The following is a 26,491-nucleotide window of genomic DNA, read 5'->3' as shown; positions in this document are numbered from 1 at the left end:
TTATATATTGGGCTTCACTCTCACCAGTTCTCATAGATTCCCCCCGTTCTTCACGACTTCTACTCCCACATACATGTTAGCTAGAAATACTCCTCTGTGCTCATTTTAGGTCAAGTCCTACTCACCCCTTCCATCTCAGATGGAAGCCAACCTCCTGTTCCCTAATTCCCTCAGTGCTAGGACTTCTCTGCTCCTGCCACGGGTGGTCCATGTGTCTATTACCACAGCCATTACACTGCAGTGCTGTAACTATTTTCCTGTGTTTTTTCTGACTAGCATGCTTCCTGAAAACAGAGATCTAATCTTTTTGTATCTGTATTTCCAATATCTAACACAGTAGATCTTCCAATAGTAGGCACAAGAAAAAACCTGCTCTGATCTATTCTGCTAGTATAAAGGGTACATTTCTAAAAGACTAAATTTGTCTACAGAATAGTTAAGTCAAACAGTGAATGTAAAACTATATAATTATTAAAACTGCTACCATTTCTTAGTTATAGCTAAGCTAATCTGTACATCAGAACCTTCAAATGTCATACACTTTTCACATAAGAATAAATGTATGTCTTACGAGATACATCAATCAAAAAATTTGAACTAGTAATGCTTACCAATACTAGCATGATCAATAATACTTTCAATGTCTTGCAGACCCCATTTCTTGTAAGCTAACGGTGGTGGTTGTATGTTCTCATTGCCTGATGCTGCAGCTGTCAAAGGTAAAAATTAGACAATCCAAACTTAACTGTAATGGATGAAATGAAGTTTCGCCCCCCCCAAAAAATCAGTGAAAATGTAATAACTTGATTTATTACTCTAAAATTTCACATAACAATGAGGCAAAGTAATATAAACAACATATAAGATGAAATTTATTCATACTAAGACTATGCACATAAAATACAAACATTAAAAAAGTAAAGTTGGCTGTCACAAGAGATTTTGGAATGCTCAAATATTAGAGAAGACTATTAAAAATTCTACCACCACTATTACTACTAAAATCACATTGAATTCAAGCTGTAATTGAAACTCACAATTTCTCCCTCTTGTAAAAGATAAAAGTGCCTTACTTGGTGAAAAGCTAAGAACCAGATGCTATGCCAGGCAGAAGCTCACATATATAGCAAGGTCGCTAATGCCAAAACAGAGGCCAGGCCTGATGCAAAGATATGCAGCAGCAACAGCCTTGTCAGCAATTAACAATTAACAAATTGTTAATCATTAACCTCAGTATTTGCACACAGCGAGTAAATAAAAGGAAAGAAGACAGTTACACCTTCGTGCATGAGGGCCCGTTTATCAATAATTAATTCTTAAGCTGCATTTTAGAATACAGCTACCCTCTATTCTGGATCCCGGTTATTTACTTGTGTAAGTAAATTATTTTAATTAAGGAAAGCAGTTTAGATTTCAATAGGAAGGACAAGAAAAGAGAATTTTTCAATATTGTAAAAAACCACAACAGTAATCAGATTTCTCTTCAGAGTAAATTAAAGTAAAAGGCACTAAATGGCTTACTTATTACTTCCTAGGTGACAAAAAGGCTTTTTTATTGTCTTTATAAATAAAACATCAGGAATTAAAAAATAGTAAAAATTAAATGGTTGACAATAAAAACTAAAACATAATTGTCTATTTCTAGTTTATGGGTAATACGAGAATTCTTGATTATCTGCATACCTTTCATCCCCAAGTCTGGACAGAATGTAGCTGCCTATGCATACATTATATTTAGGCTTTAAGTGTTCCAAGTTAACAAAAAGCTGATGTTGACTCCCTGTTGGGTCCTATTAACTGTGGGCATATACTGTTATCTTTACCCTCAGTGAGAAGGGAAGTGATGGACAGTCAAAAAATTTTAGTATTGGCTCATCTGCTGATCTAGCAAGAAATGTGAATGCTCAGTTAATGCTACTAAATTCCTCACCCCAATGTTGAGTCTCAATACAGCTGCAGATCTTTCTTAACTGGTCAAACACACCACTGGAGTAATGAGAAGCCTGTTATTCATGTGTTGGTCACTCTCCACTAGACGCTGTAAAGAGGGTTGATGCTCACTCCTTGCTTTTGTCTTAGTAAGCAATCCACACAACAAGGAATGCCCATTCCTATAGTAGAGGGGGTTTTCCTTAAATCTGGTTTGGAAGTTTTCTAAATTTAGAAGACAAATTTAACTCTCTAGGTAAATTAAATAAAACAACATTAGAAGTTAAGACTTTTCTTGCCAAAAAATTACCTTTTGCTACCTGGTTTCGACAAGCACGAAGAGACTGAAAAAGACTAAATCCATCAATAGTGACAATGGCAGCTGGATATAAGATACTCAATTCTTCGTTCTATTAAAAAACGGGGAAAAAAATCACCATAAGTTTTCATCATCACCAAATAATCACATCTATTTTCTTTAATTCTTTTAAGTGGGTCTGATGGGTCTATGTATTCACAATTTCAATTTTCATCCATATTACTAAACTATCAATTTATGCTTCCACCAGTAACGCATCAAAGTGCCTGTTTCTCCATTTTGTCACCAACAGTTTTGTCAGCCTTTATCTTTGCATTTATGTCAGGGGAAAAAAACTATCCAAACATCATTGCTTATAGTTCTTAGGTCACCTTTAAAATTCAAAATTTTAATATACTTTTGGTCAATTATGTATCTTCTTTTGAGAATTATTTATCTTCATTTGCCTTGCCTCCTTTTCTACTGGACTATAATAGCATTTCCATTTTTTCTTTTTTAAGATTTATTTATTTATGCATACAAGAGCTGGGGTTTAGGCCTGAGGTGTGGGGGGTGAGAGGATTCACCAGATGCAGAGTGAGGAACAGAACAGGCAGACTGACCAAAGTACACTGCTGAGGGGAGCAGCAGGTGAGTCAGGAGAGGTCTGCTGCGCCATGTGGGCAACTGCTCCCTGGTAGGCCGGGGAATCGAACTCGTGTTCGAGAGGCTGCAGACAGCTTCATAGGCTGCGTCTTAACCCCTTGCGCCGCCAGGGAGGCCCAGCTGTTTCCATTTTTAAGAGATTTGTGGGCCATGGGGGCCTGTGTGTTCACAAGTTGTTTGCTGATCCACTGTGCTTGGAGGTGCTGATCACAATAGTCAATTATCTCCAGAGCCAGACATTCTTCTTAAAGACACTAACAGAAACATCGATGGTCCAGGGCTGCAGAAATTGTGCTACATGAAAGGCCTCTGTGCAGAAACCACAAAAGGCTCTTAAACCTTCCAGAAAGAGATCTCCTGCATTGACTCCACTGCTACCTCCACTACACTCTGCTCCCAGAACTAAATTTAGAGGAAACCCATTTCTTTGATCTTCCTAGATCTGGGAATACTGGGAAGAAGCAGCCAATAGACAGCTTTGATATATAAACTCATGTGTCAGATGCAGAGAAGCTTATGTGGCAAACAGAGTAACAACATAAACTTCCTGTCCATATTCTTTAAGAATTAGTTTTCAGCTAACATATTTTCTTCACTCATAGTCAAAAGCAAGTATTTAAATGTTATATTTTTCCACTAGCTTTTTAAAAAAGAGTAGTATAGATATGACCAAGTTTACTGTGTTTAAAGAATGTTTGTTAATGGAGAGATTTTGTATAAAATTGAAAATGGCTCTTGAGAGGTATCTTCAATAAAGATTATCTTCTTAAATTTCCAACAGTTTGTTACCTTCAACAGTCCCATTTCCTCCTACCTCCTTATGATGAAAGTTTTAAGACTTAATTCTCCTTTCAGTTTTATTTTCCTTATCCTTTACTTGGATATTGGATAATCTGTTCATCATCTATGACTTCAACTATCATCTTCAACTTACTCTGTGTCTTCAGAGTAGTTCTGTATCATTAACACATACTAGTACTGGGCCTCCCCGGTGGCGCAGCGGTTGAGTGCTGGGTTGCGAAGCTGCCCGCAGCCTCTGCAGCGCTGGTTCAATCCCCGGAGAGGGGCCCACATGGCGTGCAGACCCTCAGCAGTGTATTTTGTCAGTCTGCCTGTTCTGTTCCCTGCTCTGGCTCTGGTGAATTCTCTCACCCTCCTGTGCTTCTGACTGTACCCAGTGTTTGTATAAATAATATTTTAAAAAAACAAAAAACCAAAAAATAAATACTAGTACTTTCATTTTATCTCCTCAAATGCAACATGTCCAAAACCAAATAAATAACCTTTATTCACTGCCAAAGCAGCCTCCTCTTCCAACTTTTCTCAATGGCACACCTCAGGATGTGTATCATAAAACAAATCACTCTTTTCATTAATATTCTACATCTCCACACAAAAACCAAGTCCTGTCAATTGCTCTTGCAACATGATTTTTGTCCTGGTCTTTCTCTCTTCCCACAGCCATTGTGGTCTTATTTCCCAACACTCCATGGCTATCATAGTCACTTAAAAACCAGTTTCCCAGGTTCCAGGCTCTCCCAACTCCAATTCATCCTGCAGAAGAGTCCTTCATTACCCCTATGATTATAGCACTTCCTTTTTATAATCTTTAGTAGCTTCTCTCAACTTCTGATTCAATTCTAATCTCTACTTCAAATTTATGAAAAACTTGGCTTCTCTACTTATTCAACAGTTTCCCATTATTTTCTAATGAAGTGTCTTTGTCATCCTATACATAGCCCCACATTAGACTCTTCCTTCATTTTTCTCCCAGCCACCTAAAATACTTTCCTTGGTTTTCCCAGAACTAGTTAAATCCTATACTCATAATCAAGGTTTAATTCAAATCCCACCTCCTCAATGAAATTTTCCTCATAGTCCTAGTTCTAATTGAGCTCCCCTTTCTCCGAAGTTGTACAGAATTTATTCTGTCCTTATAAATTAATTTAGGTATTGATAATACTGATTAACTCATTCACAGGCCATTAATAGGTATTGGTGTCGTCTCTTCTCATTGGCTGTTTCTTTTTTTTTTAAATCTTTTTTTTTTAAGATTTATTTATTTATTTATACAAGCACTGGGTACAGTCACAAGTGCAGAAGGGTAAGAGAATTCACCAGAGCCAGAACAGGGAGCAGAACAGGCAGACTGACGAAACACACTGCTGAGGGGAGCAGCGGGCACAGCGGGAGAGGTCTGTGCGCCATGTGGGACCCTGTCAGGCAGCCAGGGATCAAACCGGCGCTTCAGAGGCTGCAGGCAGCCTCGCAGCCCAGCGCTCAACCATTGCGCCACCAGGGAGGTCCTCACTGGTTGTTTCTTCTATAGCTTCAGTCCCTACAGCCCTTGACCACCTACCTATCGTGCAGGCACACAATATATACACCTCTATAAACTTAAAATTTTTTGAAGCTGAGTAGTAGAACAAATGCTTATTACCCAGTTTTGACTTAATGACATATATCATATATTATTCACATTTGACTATGAGTCAAATAAAAGCAAAATATTTTGTGTGGCTCTACAATTATTTTTTGACTTTGAGACACAGCACCTAGCAACAGTGAAAAGTGTACCTCTAGAGTGCATTAGATATTAAATACCTTATTTTCTCAAATTCTTCAATGAATCTTAAATATTTTCTACTACAAAATAAAAACATAAAAAAAAACATACTAATTAAGCACTCCTTTTCTGAGAAAGAGTTTTAAGTATAACGTAGTAGTACAGAAAGGTTAGAACATTATTCTTTGTATAATTTGACATCTAAAGCCAAATAAAATAAAGTCACATATCATGTTTTTGCCTTAAGTCACTATTAAATTCTTAAAAAAAAAAAAAACCTTTTATGGTTTCTGACTAAAGCATTTTATTGTGGAATGAAACACAGTATTTCATTAAGTAAAAGACTGATACTCTATACTCAGTTATAAATATGTCTATTTCTAAAACATGCAACATAGCTAACTGTGCTACAAGACAAAGATATCTCTAAGTTCCCACCCAATAAAGAGGGAAGAAACTGCTTTAAAGTAATGCCCCCTCTACCCTGAACACAATCTTTTACACGACCTGCTCAGTCACACCAGGGTGTCGTGGGATTTCATAGGTCCTGCACTTAAGCTGCAGCACTCGGTCCTCATTCAATAGCTGCGCCAGCAGGAGCACACCACTCTAGGGGGAAGCAGAGAAAGGGGATCTGAATATACCTGAATGGTTGTGTGCAGGCCAAGCATCGCTCTCCAACAGTGTTCCACAGATACTAGGCACTCTCTTCTTAGAAAAATATAGCCTCTCTTTTCTAGCTATCTTTTTACCAAAACTTTCTACCACCACCCTCCCCCTGTGCAAGCTCCACCCCCATAGAGTATGCACTACCCATTTCCAGGCAGCAGTAAAGATCTACAAGTGCACACAATAGGCATGTATAAGAAGGCATTTCAGTTAACTAGTGTTTTCTAACTGCTGAACACACCTCGGTGTAGAAGCGTACGTGACCTGAAGTGAAGCCCACCACGATGCAGGTCCAGTCAGGGCGGCCAGTCGAACTCCTGTTACAAGCAAAAATGATGGTTTTAACAGTTCGCAAAGCAAAGCAAAGCAAGCAAACAACTCTCATTTATCCTCACCTCTTCTGGCTGGCTAGTGGGATACACAGAGCACTGGTTACATATTCCCTAAAACAAAAAGAAAATCACATGCTTATCTAAATCAATTTATTAGTATTCCTATTTCTCTATAATTTGATGTTCAAGGCACTAAGATGAGGTCTGTGGACCAGGTTTAGTCAATGCATAAGTAAAAACACAGTGAAACTTTGCTCTAAGTAGGACTATAAAATTCATGCACATACAATTTCACAGTCACCTGAGATTAATATGACAGTATTTTTCGTTAGTTTCAAGCATGAAAGTAAAGAAAGCACGCACTGATTATATGCAAATTGAGAGCACTTCCAATAATCTCCAGGCAGCCTTTCCTACCATCACCCTTTCCTCTCCACCAGCTAAGAACCTTAGTGGAGGCTGGGGAACTCACAATCACACGATAGGCTCTGTGGGGTGCATTTTCTAGGACTCACTGTATTTCAGTTGGTTTCTTCCATGTTTTGCATAAATTGTCCCAGAAATAACCTATTTAGAAGCATGTTGGATGCTCCCTAAAAGATTTTTTTCTGATTCTTGGATTTGAAAAATTTATTAGGAGCTCAGACACCAAGCTGGTAAACATAACTCTTTCTGACAGTTAACCTGCAAACCTCAGTACTATCATTAGCTTATTCAGGAAACTGTAAACACTCTTGCCCTATATGCTGTACTGGTAATCAGTGAAAATAATCTTTTTGTTTGTTGTCTTTAAAGTAACTTATCGATTATGTTTGCCTTGCATTTATGACAGAAATTAAATGTCTTCAAAAATGCTTAGACTTTAAGGAGAAACGTTATCATTTATTTTGATAAAAGTAAAAGACATTTCATTGAATAGCTACCCAATGCCAGGCACATATTAGGAACTTCCACTTGGTTGTCTTTTATCTGAATTCAAGTCTGAGGAACCTTTATCAGTGAGTTTTCATCATAAAAATGTAACTGAAACAGATTTTCCAGGTTCCAGGCTAGTGGCTCCATTAGGCAAGCACACTAGAGCTCTGGTTCTAAAACTCTGACTGAATCAATAGGAAACCTGAATTTACTAACTGCATTTCTGAAATATGTAAGAGGTTTAAAAATGTGGTACTATCCCCTTCAAGTACAAGCCCAATGCTTCCCCAAGCAGAGAAGACATGACTACCCTTGACTTTTGGGCTGAATAAAATTAATGGAGAACAGGAGAACAGAAAAAATGCAGAAAGGGTATTATGGGATGCTTTCTGAATTCTCTGAATCCTCTCCAAATAGGAGTTTTTTTTAAAAAAAGTAGTCACATGATGAGAAAAATAAAAATTTGCTGACAGATTCATGTATACCACCTCTAAAGCTGGAATGACTATACAATTACTAAACATTTCAAATGATGAAACTTCTCAACAGATTCACTTATAAATCAGACAATTTCACATATGCATTTAGCATACAGAGAGACAAAAAATTAACTGGTACTTACCCTTCTTCGACATTTAAAGAACCACTCCAACCAACAGCAAATTGCATTTCTTCTTTTCCTTTATCACTATGTTTCCATTTTGCTGAAAAATTTAAGATTATCACCTAAAACAACTTTTTATTATACTGATACAGTAATTTATAAACTTTATTCCTTTCCTTTAGAATGATCAATGCAAAATTCAACAGTCCTGTGTTAATGGAATTGGATATTTTTATAGGTAAAAATGTTTTAAAACTTTTACAAGATTTCTCTAAAACTACCTCAACTCCTAAAGTCTGTAGTTCTTCCTTCCTCCAGTTAAATCCATATAAGATAGTCACAGTTGTGGCTGAATAAAGTTGTTAATTCTTATGTACTGATTTAACCTATTTTATTTATTAAACAACTTTTTACCTACCAGATAATTTTTCTATTAACTTACGCTACTGGAGGATATATGTGCTTTATAAGACTTTTACAGTCATTTTACATACGATCTTATTTATTTAGATCAACGAGATTTTTCACATTCTAAAATTGCCCAAACCTTAGTTGAAAATCACCTTACTCATATTATTCCTCAGAAGGGGTCAGTGGCTTTTTTAGCTCTGACTGTCCCTTGCAAGAACTGTGCCATGCCCAGTGCTACCTCTGGAGTGCCAGAGAGAAATAGCTAACACATTTGCCGCCAAGAAAAAAAATCCAAAATAACAAGAGGAAAACAAATAGAAAAAGGAAGCAACACAAAAAACAGGGAAAGGAATAAAGTACTATACAACATGTAAGATAAACTACAGAATGCCATTTAACTCCACATAGAAATAACTTTTTTTTTCTATCTAATCTGTTTTCTGTCCTAATCTATGCATCAAGATAAACACTGAAAATAATAGTCTACTTACGCACTAGAAATACAGCTTTTTGCTCTCGGGCTATAACCATAAGATCATTGGTTGGAGATAATGATAAAACACAATCTTGAAGCCAGGAAGTTTTTTGTGTTTTGCAAGCATTTCCTTCTTCTTCCTGTGGGGTAAAACTACAATTACTGCACATGCAGAAATACTGATAAGAGTATTTCAACTCAACTTGTCTACCTTTGAGGAACAAAGGAGAAGAAAGGAAAAAAAGAGGGGCCTCTCTGGTGGTGCAAGGGGTTAATAAGCATCACACTATGAAGCAATCAGCAGCCTCTGCAGCACGAGTTCGATCCCCTGCCAGGGAGCTACCCACATGGCGCAGCAGACCTCTCCTGTCTCGCCTGCTGCTTCCCTCAGCAGTGTATTTCAGTCAGTCCGCCTGTTCTGTTCCCCACTCTGTCTCTGGTGAATCCTCTCACCCCCCACATCTCTGGCCTGTACTCCAGCTCTTGTATGCATAAATAAATAAATCTTTAAAATAAATAAATAAAAGGCACTCAGAGATCTGGTTTTAAAAAAAAAAAAGGAAAAAAAGAAATCCTTTTAGTTCTTTTTAAAACTCTCAATATTATTCGTTATCAAAACATGTCAAAGTTGACCAATTAACAAAATATCCACTACAAACTTCACTTTTGCATTAATGTATATGTACTATATGTTTACATGTAAACAAATAAACTAGCAAGACATTAAAAGAATGTCACACAGGGGCCACCTTCAGGAATGATTTAGTAGTAGGAAATTCCAGAGAGGCAACTAACATATCTGCAGCAAAGAAAAAAATTATCTGATGATTATGGCTATAGAACTGTTAGTGTATTTGATAAGTCTGACCTTTTTATTTGCCCTAAAGGTGTTTCCTTTTTCAAGTGAAAACTTATTATAAAAGGTAAATTCCCATGGTTAAAAATTCAACATTTCTAAAAAAGCATTTTTTGAAAATTCTCTTAATCCTATACTCTGGACACACTGCTATTCACCCTAGAGAAAACCCATATAGTCAACTGTTGTGTTTCCAGAGACACTTTATGCCCATACATTCATAATTCCTTCACACCATAGCCTACTATATACCTACTTTCATTCTCTTAAAAAACACACCTTGACTTCATTCCATAGGAAGTTGTACTTTGTACAATTGCATAGCAGTCCATTGTATCCATGTACCATCATTTAACCAGTCTCCTACTGATGTATATCTGTATTGTTTAATCTTTTGCTGTTGCAAACTATGCTATAATGAATAAAACAATAATGTAAAACATTTGTCAGTCTATGTGGAAGTACATCAGTAGGATAAATTCCTAGAAGTGAAATTATAGGTCAAAGGATTATCTATTACTAAATTTGACACATACTAGAAATTATGATAATTAATAATTCAACCAGAATTATTAAAAGAGCATGCTTCCCCACAGACCTTACATGCTTTAACACTGTATCTTTGTCAATGTGACAGCTGAAAAGTGGTTTTTCAGCATCGTGCATTTCTCTCAGGAGAACAAACAGTTCCTCATATGCTTGTATCTTTTCTATAGATAGTTTGTTTCTTTCCTTTGCAGACTGCCTGTGGAATTGCTGTCCTTGTTTTAGTTGATTTTCATATATAATTTTTATGAACAAGGAAAACTGGTGGTTTGATCGGAACAGCTATAAATAATTTTTCCCAGTCTATGTGGTGGCTTAATTTTTTCCATGAAGAAGTTTTTAACTACTATATAATTATCCATCTATTTTCTTATGACTTCTAGGTTTTACATTCTGTGGACTCCTACCTTACTTAAGCTTACTTAGTGGCTTTTGGACTAAATCAAGAGGGGTGGAAGAAGAAATGCAGGCTGCTTTCAGTTTTACAAAAAATTTACACAATGATGCTATTTAAAAAAATTTCAATGAGCATGCATTACTAGAATATGAAATTTAAATGATTTTTAAAAACAGAAAATGACCCTAGTCAAAATACAATGACAGTATTTCTAGAAAGATAAATGATTTCTGGCCGAGACAGTATCAAAAAAAATGTTTAAAACATGAAAAAAAATATGGGTTATAGGGTACTTTGAAGAAAATATCCAAGTAGGCCTAAGACTCTGGGATAGTCCTGTAATTATTTCTTTCTTAGGAATCCAATAGATTTGGAGTCGTCTTATGCAAGGTAAGGATGTTATACCCTCTTGCCAAAGTTTAGGAGAAAAGTAATATTGGCAAAATCCCATTTTATTAAGACTGTATTTTAGGAATTTTGCCATCTAGTTTAGTGTTTTTAATTTATACTTTTCTACAGGGAAATTAAGGAGGACATTATCCCCTCAAGATAAAACTTTAGAAGTCAGTTACAATTCATTTTGCCCTGGACCCACAACTTCTACAGTTGGGCCAGCACAGCATGCAAGACAAGACTTCTTCCTCTAGGTGGCTCAGCTGCAGGCTGAGGCACACTGTCTTAAGGTTCCCAAGAGCCACAAATATGACCACTCTGGGGGCTCAGGACTTTCCCAGCAATCAGTCTCACCTGCAGGTAGGAGACTAGAGAGGACAGGTGGTAGACGGGTATTGTATTAGATAAGAAATTAGGGAGATCTCTCTTGGATTTATTGAACTCCGATTCTTATACTAACATTCACATTATCACTGCAGTTAAAAAAAAAAAAAGCTCAAACAAGGGGATAACAGCTCTAATTTTGACAAATTTATAAAAATAATTAAAAAAATAATTGAACATCCATACATATGGGTTTCTTCCCTTTACCACACTCCAAAATTATGCTTCAAGAGAAAATTCTGAAAATTTTGTAAATGGTACTTCTCAGTAAACATTATTGCTATGTTTCTTTCCTATTTTTAAAATAATGCCGCCAACCGGGATCAGACTGCATGTTAAGTTTGCTGAAAAGCAGTGAAAGAAAATCAAAGGTGGGAGATTTATAAACATCGGTCAAACCCTCACTTTACAGTAAAGAAAATGGAGGCTTGAGGACTTGTTCCCTGTCCCTGAAACAGGATCAGAGCCCAAATCAGAACCCAGGCCTTTGATTTTAATTCTGTTTCCATGCCATCACTTGATTATTTGTGTGTAGCTGCAACAGCTCTGTGAAGCCTGTCTTAACTTGGGACTTGACTCTGGGCTCAGAGTAACTGAAGCCTTTTATCAAAAAGGATACCCTACTACTTTGCCTGTCTTCACTTAGGATTAATTCCAGTCTCATAGTAAATGAAGTCTTTTCTCAAAAAGAACTACCTTATTACTTGGAGCTTTGTACCAGACTGAGCTAGAGCTGCAAGAAAACCACTTGACCACGCCGACCAGAGTATTCTTGTGGCATTTCTTTAACCATGCCTTTAAAAGTACCTTTGCCCTCTTTTTTCTGTTTTTCTATCTGAATTCCAGTTCCTATGGCAACTCCATCCTACTCTGACTTTTACCTTTTCTAAAAATTTTTGTTTTACTTAACCCAATATATCCAAAATATTATCATTTCAAGTACTTTACATTTTTTTCATATTAAGTCCTCATAATCCAGTATGTATTTATTTTTATAGCACATCTCAATTCTGATTTGCCATATACCAAAAGATCACTATTCATTTATGGTGAGTCCTCATGTATACACTTACTGCAATTAAAAGTCTTACTATTTTCTGCCGCACCTACGTGTTTTCTGATTGTTTTTCTCCCACACTAGATTAAAAGCCTTTAAATTACTCCTCAACTCCAGATGGAACACAACCCACAAACAGCATATACAAGTGAATAATACAGCACTTCCATATCTCCTTACTAGATTTCACAAAAATACCCGAATACATTATTAATTATTCTTGTACACGAAACTATCTGACAAGGAGCAATCGATTCAGAGCTAGTATACTTAAATAATACACTAAGATTTAACAGTTCAAGATTCTGACTAAAGTCAGAAAGCGCTACATAGGAACAGAACACACCCTCTCAGGTGGGGCTAGAACTCCGTGTCAAGGTGTGATTAAGCATTGTCTTCCACCATCCCAGTGTCAAAGGTGAATTTTGCCCCACAAGAAACAACCAAGATGACTGTACAAGAAACAGGTGTCACTTGGCTGGAAATAAACTCTGGGAAACTACTCTACAGAGACTAGTTACATTCCTAAACCTGCTTATTAGCCTTCTCGTAAATCCATGTTTGGTAATATAAAACCAGAACAAGCAGTTTCCTGTGGATTAGCCTTCCTATCTCACATATTGAGAAAAACAACCATAGTTGGGGAGGGGGGATGGAGAGAGAATGTGTAATGTTTTACTTAGTATTGCCTAAACTGCAAGGATTTTTCTTTGAACTGACACCAGAAAAGATGTTTTCTTGATCCACAAAAATATGGAAGCCACCAATGTGTATTAATAAAATAAATTCTAAACAACCAGAGTTATAATATACATTTAAAAATTTTTCTTTCTTTTGACTTTAAGCCCACAAATGTGTCCACTATTCTTCTTTCACAGTGTGGCACATGGTAAAATTGCAGCCAATTAAATTGCTTTCATCTATGGCAGGCCACCTTGGAGCTGGCAAATGACCACTCTGGTGAATGTGTTTGGCACATCTGCTGTTGCAGTGACTAGGTAGCCATAGAGTACCTACCCAATAAAGTTTTGACTTTAGTGCAGCATGTCCATCACTTGCAACTTACACTGTCATTGTCAGTGTCATTGCATTAACTTTCAAGGTCAATTTTACACAGTAGAGCAGTACCTGTAAGATACAGTTTAATTATGGGGCTGTCCTCATATTACTGTAATTCTAAATCATAGAAATAAAAGTCATCTATACTTAGACAGCACTATCAAGCTATCACCAGCCACTGCAACATGAATTTGACCCCCAGCCAGGTAGCTAACCCATAGAGGGTAGCAAACCTCTTCTGTCTCACCCACTGCTCCCCGGGGAGTGTATTTCAGTAGATCTGCCTGTTCTGCTCCCCATTCAGGTGAATCCTCTCACCCCCTGCACCTCTGGCCTACATCCCAGTTCTTGTACAAATCAATCTTTTTTTTAAAAAAAAAAGTTCATTTCACAAATAATTACAAACAAAATGAAATGTCTCTTGACAGGGGCCTGGTTAAATAAATCATAGTTCATTTATACAATGAAGTATCTACTATTCTTTGAAAAGATTAGTTTATATATGCAAATATGGAAAGACCTCCAAATTACACTAAATGGAAGTAGGAAGGCATAGAACAGTATGTGAAAATGAACTCTAGGTGGACTTTCATGTAAAGAAAGGAATTAACGTATTACACTGAATTCGCTCCAGCAGCTTCAATCCCATTAAAAATAACTAGTAAAAGAATTTTTAAAGACAAAAAAAAGTGCAAAAAAAAAAAAAGAATGAAAGGAAAGGAAAAAGCCGTAACATTTTGAGAACAAGAAAGCAGATGGACAGGTGGTGACTGATTTTACAGTCCCTAGAAAGCCTAAACTGATGGAGAGGAAATCGGAGAAGTAACCCTAGTTGTGTTGCAAAACTGCAAACGGGCTTAGGAGCTGGTGCCAGGTTTCTCTGGAAGTAAAGGCGAAGATGGGAATGATCAGGAGGCTGGCCAAAGTGTGTTTAAACAGTGATTATGTCTCCAGCCCCCCTCTCACTCTAGCTCCCCTTCACTCCACCTGTCAGATCACTGCCCCTCCTGCCCTCGCAGAACCGTAGAGGCCCATGAACAAACCAACACTAACAGAAGCTATCCTTCAAGAATGCCTGTTGAGTGTATATCTGAACTAAGGTGAACAACTATGAATAAAAGGAAGGAAAAGTGGATCCTGACAACATAGACAGATTAAAAACAGGTCTCTCTTAAACACTTAGACATAAATAATATCTCCTGGACAACTTGCTGGTCTGTGACCAAAGATCCAGAAAACAATTTAAATGTACCGTTGTTTGCTGGCAAACAATCTGTTAATCACACCTCACACCTAAAGCACTTCACCAGAATCTACTATAACCAAATTAATAGCATCACAGAAGAAAAGTTTTGAAGCCTCAAAAAGGGCCAAGAAATTTTAGAGAACAAAAGGGGTGAAAGCTAGAAAGACTCGGAGAGTTACATATAAAAGTCATGAGCTCGAACAAGATTTCTAAACTTAAGCACATTTGACACTTTGGGCAGAATAATTCTTTTTGGGAGGCTGTCCCATGCATTGTGAGATGCTTAGAGTATGTTTGCCATCTGCCCATGAGACAAACACCCCCTTCACCCCTCCAGGTGTGATAATCAAAACTATCGCTAGACATTGCCAAATATGCCCTGAGGGAGCACATTCACCACCAGCTGAGTCACTAGGTTAATGCCGAGGGGATGGCCACTGCAAAAGGAGTATTTCTAACAGGCAAAGGAACAAAGTTCCAATGAGAAGCTCTCACAGTCACTGCTGCTCACTGGAGGAAAACCCTGGGGATTATCTTCAGTATAACAGGAGCGCTCTCCTGCCTCTGGCTGGTCTGGTCCTGTCTCTTGTGTGGCAGAGGCACCAGACTCTAATGAGGGATAAAATAAGGTAAAATACTTTCCAATATTATCCCAATTTATTCATGCTCTAAGGACCTCTAACCAGGCCACATTATGTCTTATTTCTCAGCATATAAACAAACATTTCTCTGAGGTCTGCCATTTCACCAGCATGCTTTCGTTTCCTGTTAATCTGCTAAATTATAATTGCCTCTACAAACTGTATTATACCACTTTCTGAAACACAGATGGACCATATTTCTTTTTTTTAATTTAAATTTTATTTTTATATTCCCCATACAATTACAACCCCCTTATTTTGACCCCAAGCCCTCCTTTCCCCGCCCCCCAACCCCCATAGAGTGTCTCTTGTTCATAGTTATTTATTGATTTTGATATTTTCTTTCTTATAGTTATTCTTTTTCCTGGTTCCTTATTTAAGTTTTCTAGATTCCTGCTATGAGTGAGACCATCCGGTATTTTTCTTTTTCTTTCTGGCTTATGTCACTGAGCATGATCCCTTCCAGCGCCATCCATGTTGCTGCAAATTGCATGTGCTTATCTTTTTTGATTGCTGAGTAATATTCCATGGTGTATATGTACCACATCTTCTTGATCCAGTCATCTATTTTTTGGGCATTTGGGTTATTTCCAAAGCTTAACTATTGTAAATTGTGCTGCTATAAACATAGGCGTGCAGGTGTTCTTTGGAATTGATGTTTCTGTGTCCTTTGGGGGTAAATACCTAGGAGTAGAATTGCTGGGTCATATGGAAGCTCTATGTTTAGTAGGTCCAGAAATCTCCACACAGCTCTCCACAGTGGTTGGACCAGTTTGCACTCCCACCAACAGTGCAGAAGAGTTCCTTTTTCTCCACAACCTCGCCAACATATGTTGTTGCTAGTTTTTTTAATATGTGCCATTCTCACTGGTGTGAGATGGTATCTCATGGTAGTTTTGATTTGCATTTCCCTGATTACAAGTGATGTTGAACATTTTTTCATATGCCTGTTGCCATTTGCACTTCCTCTTCAGAGAAGTTTCTTTTTAGCTCTTCTGCCCATTTTTTGACTGGATTATTTTCTTTGTTTTTGTTGAGTCTCATCAGCTCTTTGTAGATTTTTGTGATCAGTCCTTTATCATTAGTGTTGTGTGCAAAAATGTTCTCCCAGTTGGTGGGGTTTCTCTTTGTTTTGGTTATTGTCTCTTTTGCTGTGCAGAAGCTCTTTAATTTGATGTAGTCCCAGCTGTCGATCTTTCCCTTCACTATCACTGCTTTGGGTGATGTGTCTGTAAAGATGTCTTTGATGTGCATATCATGCAGTGTTTCGCCTATATTTCCTTCTATGTATTTTATGGTTTCAGGTCTTATGTCTAGTTCTTTAATCCATTTTGAGTTGGTTTTTGTGCATGGTGTGAGGTAGTGGTCAAGCTTCATTCTTTTGCATGTAGCGACCCAGTTTTCCCAGCATCATTTATTGAACAAACTTTCTTTGCTCCAATGCATATTCTTTGCTCCTTTGTCAAAGATTAGTTGACCATAAATCTGTGGGTTTATTTCTGGATTTTCTATTCGATTTCATTGGTCTGTGTGTCTGTTCTTGTTCAGATGGACCATATTTCAAAGTCTCTTTTTGAATGGGAGTTTCTCATATGCTGTCTATCTTAACTGAGAACCTTAATCCAGAAGCTTCTGTGCCTCCTGTTCCAGTAACCAATGCTAGGTCAATCCTTGAGATTCAATACTTCCTACCTTTTGGCCTTAGCTAATTAAATCTGCCCACTAAAATTAAGCTCAGCCTTGTCATACTTCTTCTCAAACGGCCTCGGATTCTCATTATAACATAAGGTTAAGCAAAATATCCCTCTCTAATCACTTTTTTCCCAGTGCAAAAAAATAAAACAAAGTTATTCACTATTTACTACTTGTTACAGGACCCTTACTCAGTAGATGTTTTCATGCAACAATCTTCCTTCCTCATTTCCCAAGCCAGGCACTGTCTGTCGTGAGGTCAATTTAAAATTAAGTCATCACAGAAGAGAGGCTTCATTTCACCTTTCTTCCATCTTGAAAGACAGGTCTGTTTGCCTTTTCAATCCTTTACTGTATTTACTTATGGAACAGGAATTCCTTCACTTTTTCACCTGTATACATAAGTTATAGCTGACATGGATCCATTGTTTTAGGCACTGTTAGGTAGTGAACTATGTCTCTCTAAATTCGTATGTTGAAGTCCTCACCCCCAATGTGACTGTATTTGGAGATGGTGCCCATGAAGGAGGCTGTAAAGATTAAATGAGGTCACAGAGTAGGGTTCTAATCAGACAGACTAGTATTCTTACAAGGAGAGGAAGGGACACCAGGACTCATTCTTTCTCCTGTGCACAAAGGAAAGGTCACATGAGAACAGTGAGAAATCAGCCATCTGCAAGTCAGGAAGAGAGGGGCTCACCAGAAAGCAACCCTGATGGCACGTTGATCTGGACTTCCTGTTTCTAGAACAATGAGAAAGTAAACATCTGTTGTTTAAGGTACCAAGTCTTGGTATTACTATGGCAGCCAGAGCTAATAGAGGCATGAAATATCTACAGGAGAAAAATATCTGTCCTCTTCTACAGAAAAAATCCATACTTCAAGTTCCTAAGCCGAACAGGGTCAGAGATGTATACTTTCTTAGATGTGGCTAATACTGATAACAGATATTAGACTATACTTTCTTCACTAAGCCCTTATAGCTGACACCTCAAAATCAGAAAAAGCTCAAAGGGCTTTCTCCATTTTTAAAAAGGCTTGTCCAGGCCTCCACAGTGGCTGAGGGGATAAGTCTCAGCGCTATCACTGCTACAGCCTGAGTTCGCTCCCTGCACAGGGAGCTAAACCACATATGGTGAAGCAGATCTCTCCTGTCTTACCCCCTGCACCCTTCAGCAGCGTATTTCAGTAAATCCACCTGTTGGGCTCCCCACTGTTCCTGGAGAATCCTCTTACCCCTGCACCAATGGCCCACACCCCAGTTCTTCTACACAAAAATAAATACAATTTGAAAAAATAAAAAGTCTGTGAAAACTTACACATGCTAGCTAGGCTACCACGGTCTACATGACACAGAATCAAGTCATCAAAATGAAATACTGTAAAATAAATTGGTCATAACCTTTTTAAGTCTAGGCATACTATAACCTATTCCACACCTAGCAGTCAAGGTGAGTTATAAAAACTACAAATCAGATAATATAGTTTCTGGGCACTTTTAGAATAAACCCCTAATTCACCAGGCCTTATATCAGGCCAGACTGCTTCTCTGCACTCACCTTGCAGTATAGTTCTCTATGAAGGAGGTTACATGGGCACAAGGGGGCCTATGCTAAGGGAAGGCACACTGCTAGAGAGGCCAAAGAGAAGGACACATATATACCATCACTAAGCTCACCTCAGTGTTGTCAGGCAGGAAGGAGCAGACAGGTGTGAGGTAAATTAGCTTCACACTCAGATCCCTAATGACATCATTCACAAATAAAACTCCATTCCAGAAAGAACAATGATGTACCAAAGGACTCTAAGATGTGGGCTTCTGGGTCTGTAAATAAATACCACGCTTCACTGGCATTTGACTCAGCCCACCATTTTATATATTTAATAATAATCCTCCCACCGGCACTTCCCTTGAGATTAGAAGTGTACGTGTCCTCTTACCATGCAATGTCTGTGGGATTTATTCTAAAAATCCTCAAACTTACTTAGGAGTTGGTTATATTACTCTCACAATAGTCATTTAGTTATATGATTCTAGAAAACAAATACTAAAAGTAACTGTACCAATACAACATGCAAGGCAGCTGCCAGTTATACAGTCCCCTTTCTAAGAAGTTATTCTTAGAAATAATTCTCAAAGCACATCCCCTCCTGAGAGGTTTACTTACACAAGTAATACAGAGTCCACAGATTTTTCCCCGCACACCTCCTCCTTTCTTCCCTTACCCTCCCACATTCCGGCCACAGCTCACAAGACTGCGGATGTCTGCCTAACCTGAAGGCAACAGTACCAGGCTGGCTGGTGTCTGATGAAGTCCACCTCCCCCCCCCCCCCCAAGAATCCTATACTAGATGGGGGTTAACAAACTTGGTGAAATTCCCTCATGAATGTAAAACAAACAGGAGAACAACCAAAACAAAAGATAAGCAAATGCTATAAAATAGCCTAAATCAGGAAGTAGCACAAGCTAGTCACTCTTGAAGGCAGACAGTCCAGCTGAGACTCTATGTGGACACAGCACCAGGAGCAAGGGACGAGGCTGAGGTGATGGTGACCTCTGTGAGCTGCCTTACATCCTGTTCAACACACCCCATATCTCCTGTGGGTTTCCAAAATGGTTTTCTGTTCTTATTTTCCTCTTGGAGTTTTTCTATAAATCTTCAGTACACAGGCATGCTCTGATTTTTACATGATATTCTTTCATTTCTCTCCCAAATGCCTCTACCTCAATAAATGAAATACCCTCCATCCAGTTGCGTAAGCCAAATATCAGGGAAGATTTTAAATAACACACACACACAAAACCTTTTTATTACGGACATTTTCTAACGGTGACTAAAATAAAGAAAGTGGTACCTACTCTTCACCTTTAGGGACTATCTACATCATATCAATCATATTTTATCTACTCCACACCACATCCCAGATCAAAGAAGGTAATTTCTGATTTTCTATTACCCACTCATTCCTCACTCACCCTTGGGTAATAGGCAGCCCCTATTACCCTACTTATAGCAAAGTCTTACTATAAACCTTATTCCAAATCCAACAGTTTCTCATTTTCACTAATACCACCTTAATGGAAGCTACCATCACCTTAATGAACTACTATAATCACCTCCTATTGGTCTCCCTGCTGCTTCTCTTGCTCCTTATTTCAACCTATTCCAAAAAGCAGCCAAGACAAACTTAAAAAATTAGAAATCAGGTAAATGTGGTTTCCTGTAATATTTAGAAGAAACTCCAAATTCACAAGGCCTTACATTAGGCCTGCTGGCTTCTAACTTGTAGCTGACTCAGTCCTACCAAGCCATGTTCCTTCAACTCAAAGCTTTTGCAGTCTCAGGGATTCTGTGTGAGCTGTTGCTCTGGAGCCTAGAATGCTCTTCACCCAATCTTCATTTTATTGGCTTCGGTCTGTCTTTCATACTTCAGTTTAAATGTCACATTTTCTGAAAAGCCTTCCTACAGCACCTGGTTTACAGGAGTCACTTGACTGATCACACTGCCATCACATCATTTAAATTCTCTGTGTAAGTATTACCACCATTTGATATTTTTAATCTATTTCTTAAAAAAAAAAAAAAAATTCTCTCCCCATTAGACAGCAAGCTGCTGGAAACAGGGACCATAGGAAGCCTATTCAGTATATATGTTCATTCTTCTGTCTTCCTTAAAAACCCCTGATTTTATTCATGCGCAACCACAAAGGTCAGAAGAAGCTGCCCTTCATCCTCTAACAGTGGGGACGGGTATGAATGACTGATGAAAAGTCTACATCCCTCTCCAGTGACTAGTTCAGAAATGAGAATGTGGCTTAATTCTGCCCAAGACAGAAGGTAAGGTTTGCTATAGGCTTCTGAGAAAGTTGTTCCCCACTCCTAAAAGTCATGGAAAACACCAGTCTTTTCCTCCCTCTGGCCATGATGAAGGAACATGTTGCCAAACCACATCTGTGAGAGGAACAAGCTATGGGATGAAATGCTGGAAATTAGGGTAGACAGAGGTAAGAATTTGAATTCTTGATGAATTTTTGAATCCCCTAAACAACCAACTTGGAAGTCCATACTACCTCTGACTTCCTTCTATGTGAGCTAATAAATTTCCTTGTTAGTTAAGTCAGTTTAGATTAGACTTTGTATTTCTTATAGATGAAAGTGTACTACTAACGTGAACAGGAATTTTGTCTATCTTGTTCACTGCTATATTCCTAGGACACAGAAAAATGCCTAGAATATGGTGTATACTTAACGACATATGTTGACTTATGAGTGAAAGTATAAAATAATAATAATGAAAAGAATCATAACACAACTATTCTTCATTTAGCCCACTTAACTATAAAGATATTAAGTTCCTTAAGAACAGGTATCTACTTAAGTACCATTTACTAAGCACAAACATTCTTGATACACATTTTAAAATGTCACTGTAATACTGTCATATGTTGCCATCATTACAAAAGGGAAATGTCACATCAAAAAGTATGCCTAGGGGCCTCCCTGGTGGCGCAGGCGGTTGAGCGCAGAGCTGTGAAGCTGTCCACAGCCTCTGTAGTGCAGGTTCAATCCCAGACAGCCGTGGAGATACCCACATGGCGCAGCAGACCTCTCCTGGCTTGCCCACTGCTCCCCTCAACAGTGTATTTCAGTCTGCCTCTTCTGTTCCCCGCTTCCTCTGGTGAATCCTTTCACCCTCCTGCACATCTGGCCTGTACCCCAATTCTTGTATGCATGAATAAATAAATCTTTAAGAAAAAGTATGCATAAATTTATAGACTTACAGGTTCTTGGGGTTCTGTTTCTTCCCATGTTCCCCAACCGTCATCTTCCCAGTTTGTTGATTTACCTATTTTTAAAAAGTTAAAAAGTGTTTACATGAAATACAGAGCTTAAAATATTTTTAAAATATCTTAGCTAAACATAATAGAACCAACCCCTGACATGCAATAAGTTTTTATAAATATATTTAAATGCTGATATTAAGGAAGAAAACAATGGAAAATTCATTACAATGGATTTTTATTATATATAACAATAATCAGGTCACATTTGACCTGAATCTCCCAAGTTTATGTTAGTAGTAAAACTGGACAGCAAATTTGTAAATGTTTAAATCAATCTTCAAATGACCTTAAAAAAAAAAACCTTAAGACAACAAACATTTGTTAAAACATTAACAAACTAAATATACACAGCGACAAAAAAACACACATGAAATTTCACAAGGATGCCTTAAAAAGTGACTTTTTTTTTTAGGTAAGACAAGGTATCAGTAAAAAAAATACAGAATTTTGAAACAAGACAGGTCTACTATTGCCCACCCTTTTCTGAGCCTCTAGTTCCTTACACATGGGAATATCCTCTCAGATTAAAATAAGATGTTCAACAAACACTGCATCAAGCAATCTCAGCTAGGTCTGGAGGTAAGATCTCTTATTCGTGCTACTCAGTTCTATAGACTTATCTCTGAATCCATCTCTCACAGAATCATATCAGAAAAGAAGGAATAAAACTACTCAGAGACAAAAAACATTAGATGGTCTTGCTACATTATCTCAAATTAATTAAAATATCATACAAAATTCAAATAAAGGCCCCAGAGTCAGATTACCTAAACTCAAATCCTGGCCCCAGCACTTACTAGCTCTGTGACCAAGGACAAACTACCCCATATCCATAAGATCCAGCTCTCTCACCATAAAAGCACGGAAAATACTACTACATCTGGTAAGGTTGGTAAAAGGATTAAAATCACACAACATACTTAAGTACGCTGACAAAGTTTTCAATGCTAATAATCAAGTTTTAGCCATTAAAATACTATAAAACAAAGAACTATGCTTAAAACAACCAACTTCAAAATTCCAGGGTAAGAATCAATTTAAAAGATAGAATGAAACCTGATATCTAAGATGCTTACAGTAGGAAGGAAGCAAATAGGGCTTCCACATTTATATAAGGTTTAAAAGTTGCTAAAATCACAATTACATATAGATTAAAAAAAAATGCTACCGTCTGGTACTTGCTCTGTTAGCTGTGTAGTAACAGTCTCATCTTTGGTTCTTAAATACCAAGTAAATACTTCCCAATATGTCAAGCACACTGCTAGGCATATATTAAGTCCTAAAATAGTACTATCATTTGATTAACACTGCACAACTTATAGAAGATTTCCATATACACGTTAATTAAACAATTTAACAATTGCTCTGTTAACTACTATTTGCGAAAGCCTGCAGCAGGAGCTGAAAAAAATGCAAACACACTCCTTGTCTTTAAAGAATCATGACTGAGAGCAGGGGACAAATGTGACTTTAATAAGCGGTGATTACTGAAATCTACTACTAGGGGAACTCAGATAAGGGGTTTAAGAAGATGAAAAAGTACAGAGAAGAATTCAATGAAGTCTTTAAAAAGAGGCTAGGAACTTTTCAAATATTCCTGAAAAAATGGTCAATATGAGCAAAGGCAAAGATAAGATGCAACACACATATAAGGATTATCACCTGAGAACAACTAACATGCAGTCAGCATGTTGGTACAGCTACGTGCGTCATAGACATTAACTCACTTAAGCAACACAAGCATCCTCTGTCACCCCCATTTTACAATGAGAAAAATAGATTATAGAGAGTTAATACTGTGACCAAGATCACAGAAAACAGTGGGGGTTGAGGGAGAGGAGGAGGTTGTTTGAATTCAGATCTGCCTGAGTTCCAAAGCCCATGTTCTTGTGTATTCTGCTATACTTAATCCAGTCTGCTTATGGAGGGAGATAGGACTAGGAACAGTGGGGTTTACAGTTAAGGCCAAAAGTAAGAGAATACTTATTTTAAAATCGAAACATTCCTTTGACATTAGGATTTGGAGATTTCTCTAAACAGGGAAAATAAGTCTGTTCTTGGTACTCTAATTCAGCTAGGCAAACGCTTCGTTCAGTTTTCCACTCTCCCAAAACAACCTTTATTGTGGGCAGTGGCAACTAGGCTATCCCACTTACATAGTCTGAGGAAATGCCCTGGTCTTATAAAAAAGCAAAGTACCTAAAAGAGCTTATTACCCTTGACTCAATTAGTAAGCTGCTATAAAAAGAACGTATTTATCAAATTACCACGATTACAGAAAGACCATATAGAAATGAAGCAATTCATGAAAGTCAGCTATTCATTCACTCAACAAGTATAGAATCTTTGCTAAGTGCTGAGACACAAAAGCAACTAATACTTCAAAGAACATAGCCCGTGCACAAAATCTCAGTTGAATGCAATACTAAACTATGAAAAATGTGCTGTATCTCCTCTGTATAGTATAAAAAGTACCTGAGTCAATTCGCAAATGACTCATACAATCAAACAGAAGACACCAGCAATCTGAACTTCCTACTCCTGCAGAGACCTAATATCTCTTTATGCCCAACTGAAAACATCAAGGAAGAGAAAGACCTTGAGAAATACACTCTTGACACAGGGTATATGTATCCTTGAGGGCTGACATGTATCTCAATGCCTCTTACTGGGGGTTTCTATTAAGGAGAGGGAGAGAGAATTTAATCAAGCATCTCCCACAATTAACAGGAATACCTTTTCCAAATAAGTCAAGAACCACCATTAAAGGAAGGTGAAGCAGAATTACCATTCGGTTATGTTAAAAATGTTTTTGACTTTTAGTCTAGAATCCTAAGTATTTATGACATTGTAAAAAATGCATTCCAAATCTTGTCAATGGGAAATACTAAAAAAAGGAGGGAGGGGGAAAATATTTGCAAACTTGGCACTAGTTTCATTTTTATTTCCACACAGTGCCAGCGATTGAATGTCGCAGCCTCCTGACTTCTGCTCAAGATTATTTAATACTATTATGCAGGCTGCTATGTGACAGTTACTGTTGGCTGTTAAAAAGTGTTGGAGGGCCTCCCTGCTGGCGCAAGGGGTTAAGACACAAGCTATGAAGCTGTCCGCAGCCACTGCAGCATGAGTTCGATCCCCAGCCAGCCAGGGAGCTACCCACATGGCGCAGCTGACCTCTCCTGACTCTCCCGCTGCTCCCCTCAGCAGTGTATTTCAGTCAATCTGCCTGTTCTGTTTACCACTCTGTCTCGAGTGAATCCTCTCACCCCCCACATCTATGGCCTGTACCCCAGCTCTTGTATGCATAATAAATCTTTAAAAAAAGTGTTGGGGCTCCCTGGTGGCACAGTGGTTGAGCGCTGGGTTGCAAAGCTGCCCGCAGCCTCTGCAGCGCTGGTTCGATCCCCGGCTGCTCCCCGGCCACTGGAGGAGGGTCCCACATGGCGCGTTCCTGCCGCCCACTGCTCCCCTCAGCAGTGTACTTCGGTCCTTCTGCCTGCTCTGCTCCCCGCTCTGGCTCTGGTGAATTCTCTCACCCTCCCGCACTTCTGACTGTACCCAGTGCTTGTATAAATAAATAAATCTTTAAAAAAAAAAAGTGTTGGAATCACAGCACTATAACTAAGTTATTTCTTTTGCCTTCAAATGACATGGGCAGGCCAAGCAGCACATGCTTTAGAGGAGAACGGTTTGGCTTGTACTGAAAACTCAGATGACAAATGTCCACTAAAGTTGTCACTCATGTAAACAATTTTACTCAGTTTTTGCTTCTATTTACTTTTCAGTGAAGGAGTGTGTTCAGTATCATTAGCAGTGTTTTTGATTATCATTGATCAGGGTAACCAAAGCAGTATGTGTAACATGTATTTTAGGTAGCCAAAACAGTTACCAAAACTGGATAATGGCTAAAGGCTAGGATATAGTGGATAATGAGTATTTGAGAACAGTGTACTGTTGTTCGTAATTACTATAAAAAAAAAAAAAAACTCATCGTGATGGTCTTTTGGAATACACAGATCAAAATCTTCCACAGACCAGGATAATCTGAAAGTTCCGACCTCTGGTATGACTCAAGAGATGAGTTTAACAAAGAGTTATTATAGAATAAGGGCACCAGAAAAGATGACTTCTTTAGAATAGTCAGGGTCCAGTGCAAAACTTCCTAACACTCCACAATCACCAAATCACAAAGGCTCTGGCAATTATCTAGGTTGCTTAATGAGCTCAGTAGCACTTCTTTCAGTCAAAGGCTACACTACAAATTACAGGGTAATTTTAAGTGTTTTCCCCTTTATTAAGTAGCAACCACCCAACCCCCCAAAAGCAAGCCTTTAATTGGCATCAACTACCTGTCTTTTATTTTGTTGAAATGCAATTCAACAAAACTGATCATAAAATTAAATGTTATTCATATCCATAGTCTTCATAAAATCAAAACTACCTCCTCTACAGCAGATTCCAGGTCACCTTAATCTTGACAAGAGGGCCTCCCCGGTGGCGCAGCA

The 26,491-nt window shown here is 38.1% G+C and overlaps 1 protein-coding gene across 1 annotated transcript in view; it reads right to left on the bottom strand.

Annotated features, from left to right (window-relative positions):
- The window catches only part of RAB3GAP2 (RAB3 GTPase activating non-catalytic protein subunit 2), a gene marked incomplete at both ends in the record, with an annotated part of 74,932 nt that overhangs the window by 36,471 nt on the left and 11,970 nt on the right, over positions 1–26,491 (bottom strand). Inside the window, 8 exons of the mRNA XM_084246158.1 lie at positions 612–710; positions 2,240–2,339; positions 5,967–6,068; positions 6,370–6,445; positions 6,524–6,571; positions 7,998–8,079; positions 8,882–9,005; positions 21,921–21,985. Coding sequence (XP_084102284.1) covers positions 612–710; positions 2,240–2,339; positions 5,967–6,068; positions 6,370–6,445; positions 6,524–6,571; positions 7,998–8,079; positions 8,882–9,005; positions 21,921–21,985 — 696 coding nt within the window. The remainder of the gene's footprint in view (positions 1–611; positions 711–2,239; positions 2,340–5,966; positions 6,069–6,369; positions 6,446–6,523; positions 6,572–7,997; positions 8,080–8,881; positions 9,006–21,920; positions 21,986–26,491) is intronic.

The sequence above is a fragment of the Talpa europaea genome, assembly GCF_964194135.1.
Source record: "Talpa europaea genome assembly, chromosome: 10".
NCBI lineage: Eukaryota > Metazoa > Chordata > Mammalia > Eulipotyphla > Talpidae > Talpa > Talpa europaea.
This window is presented reverse-complemented; position numbering and strand designations above follow the sequence as displayed.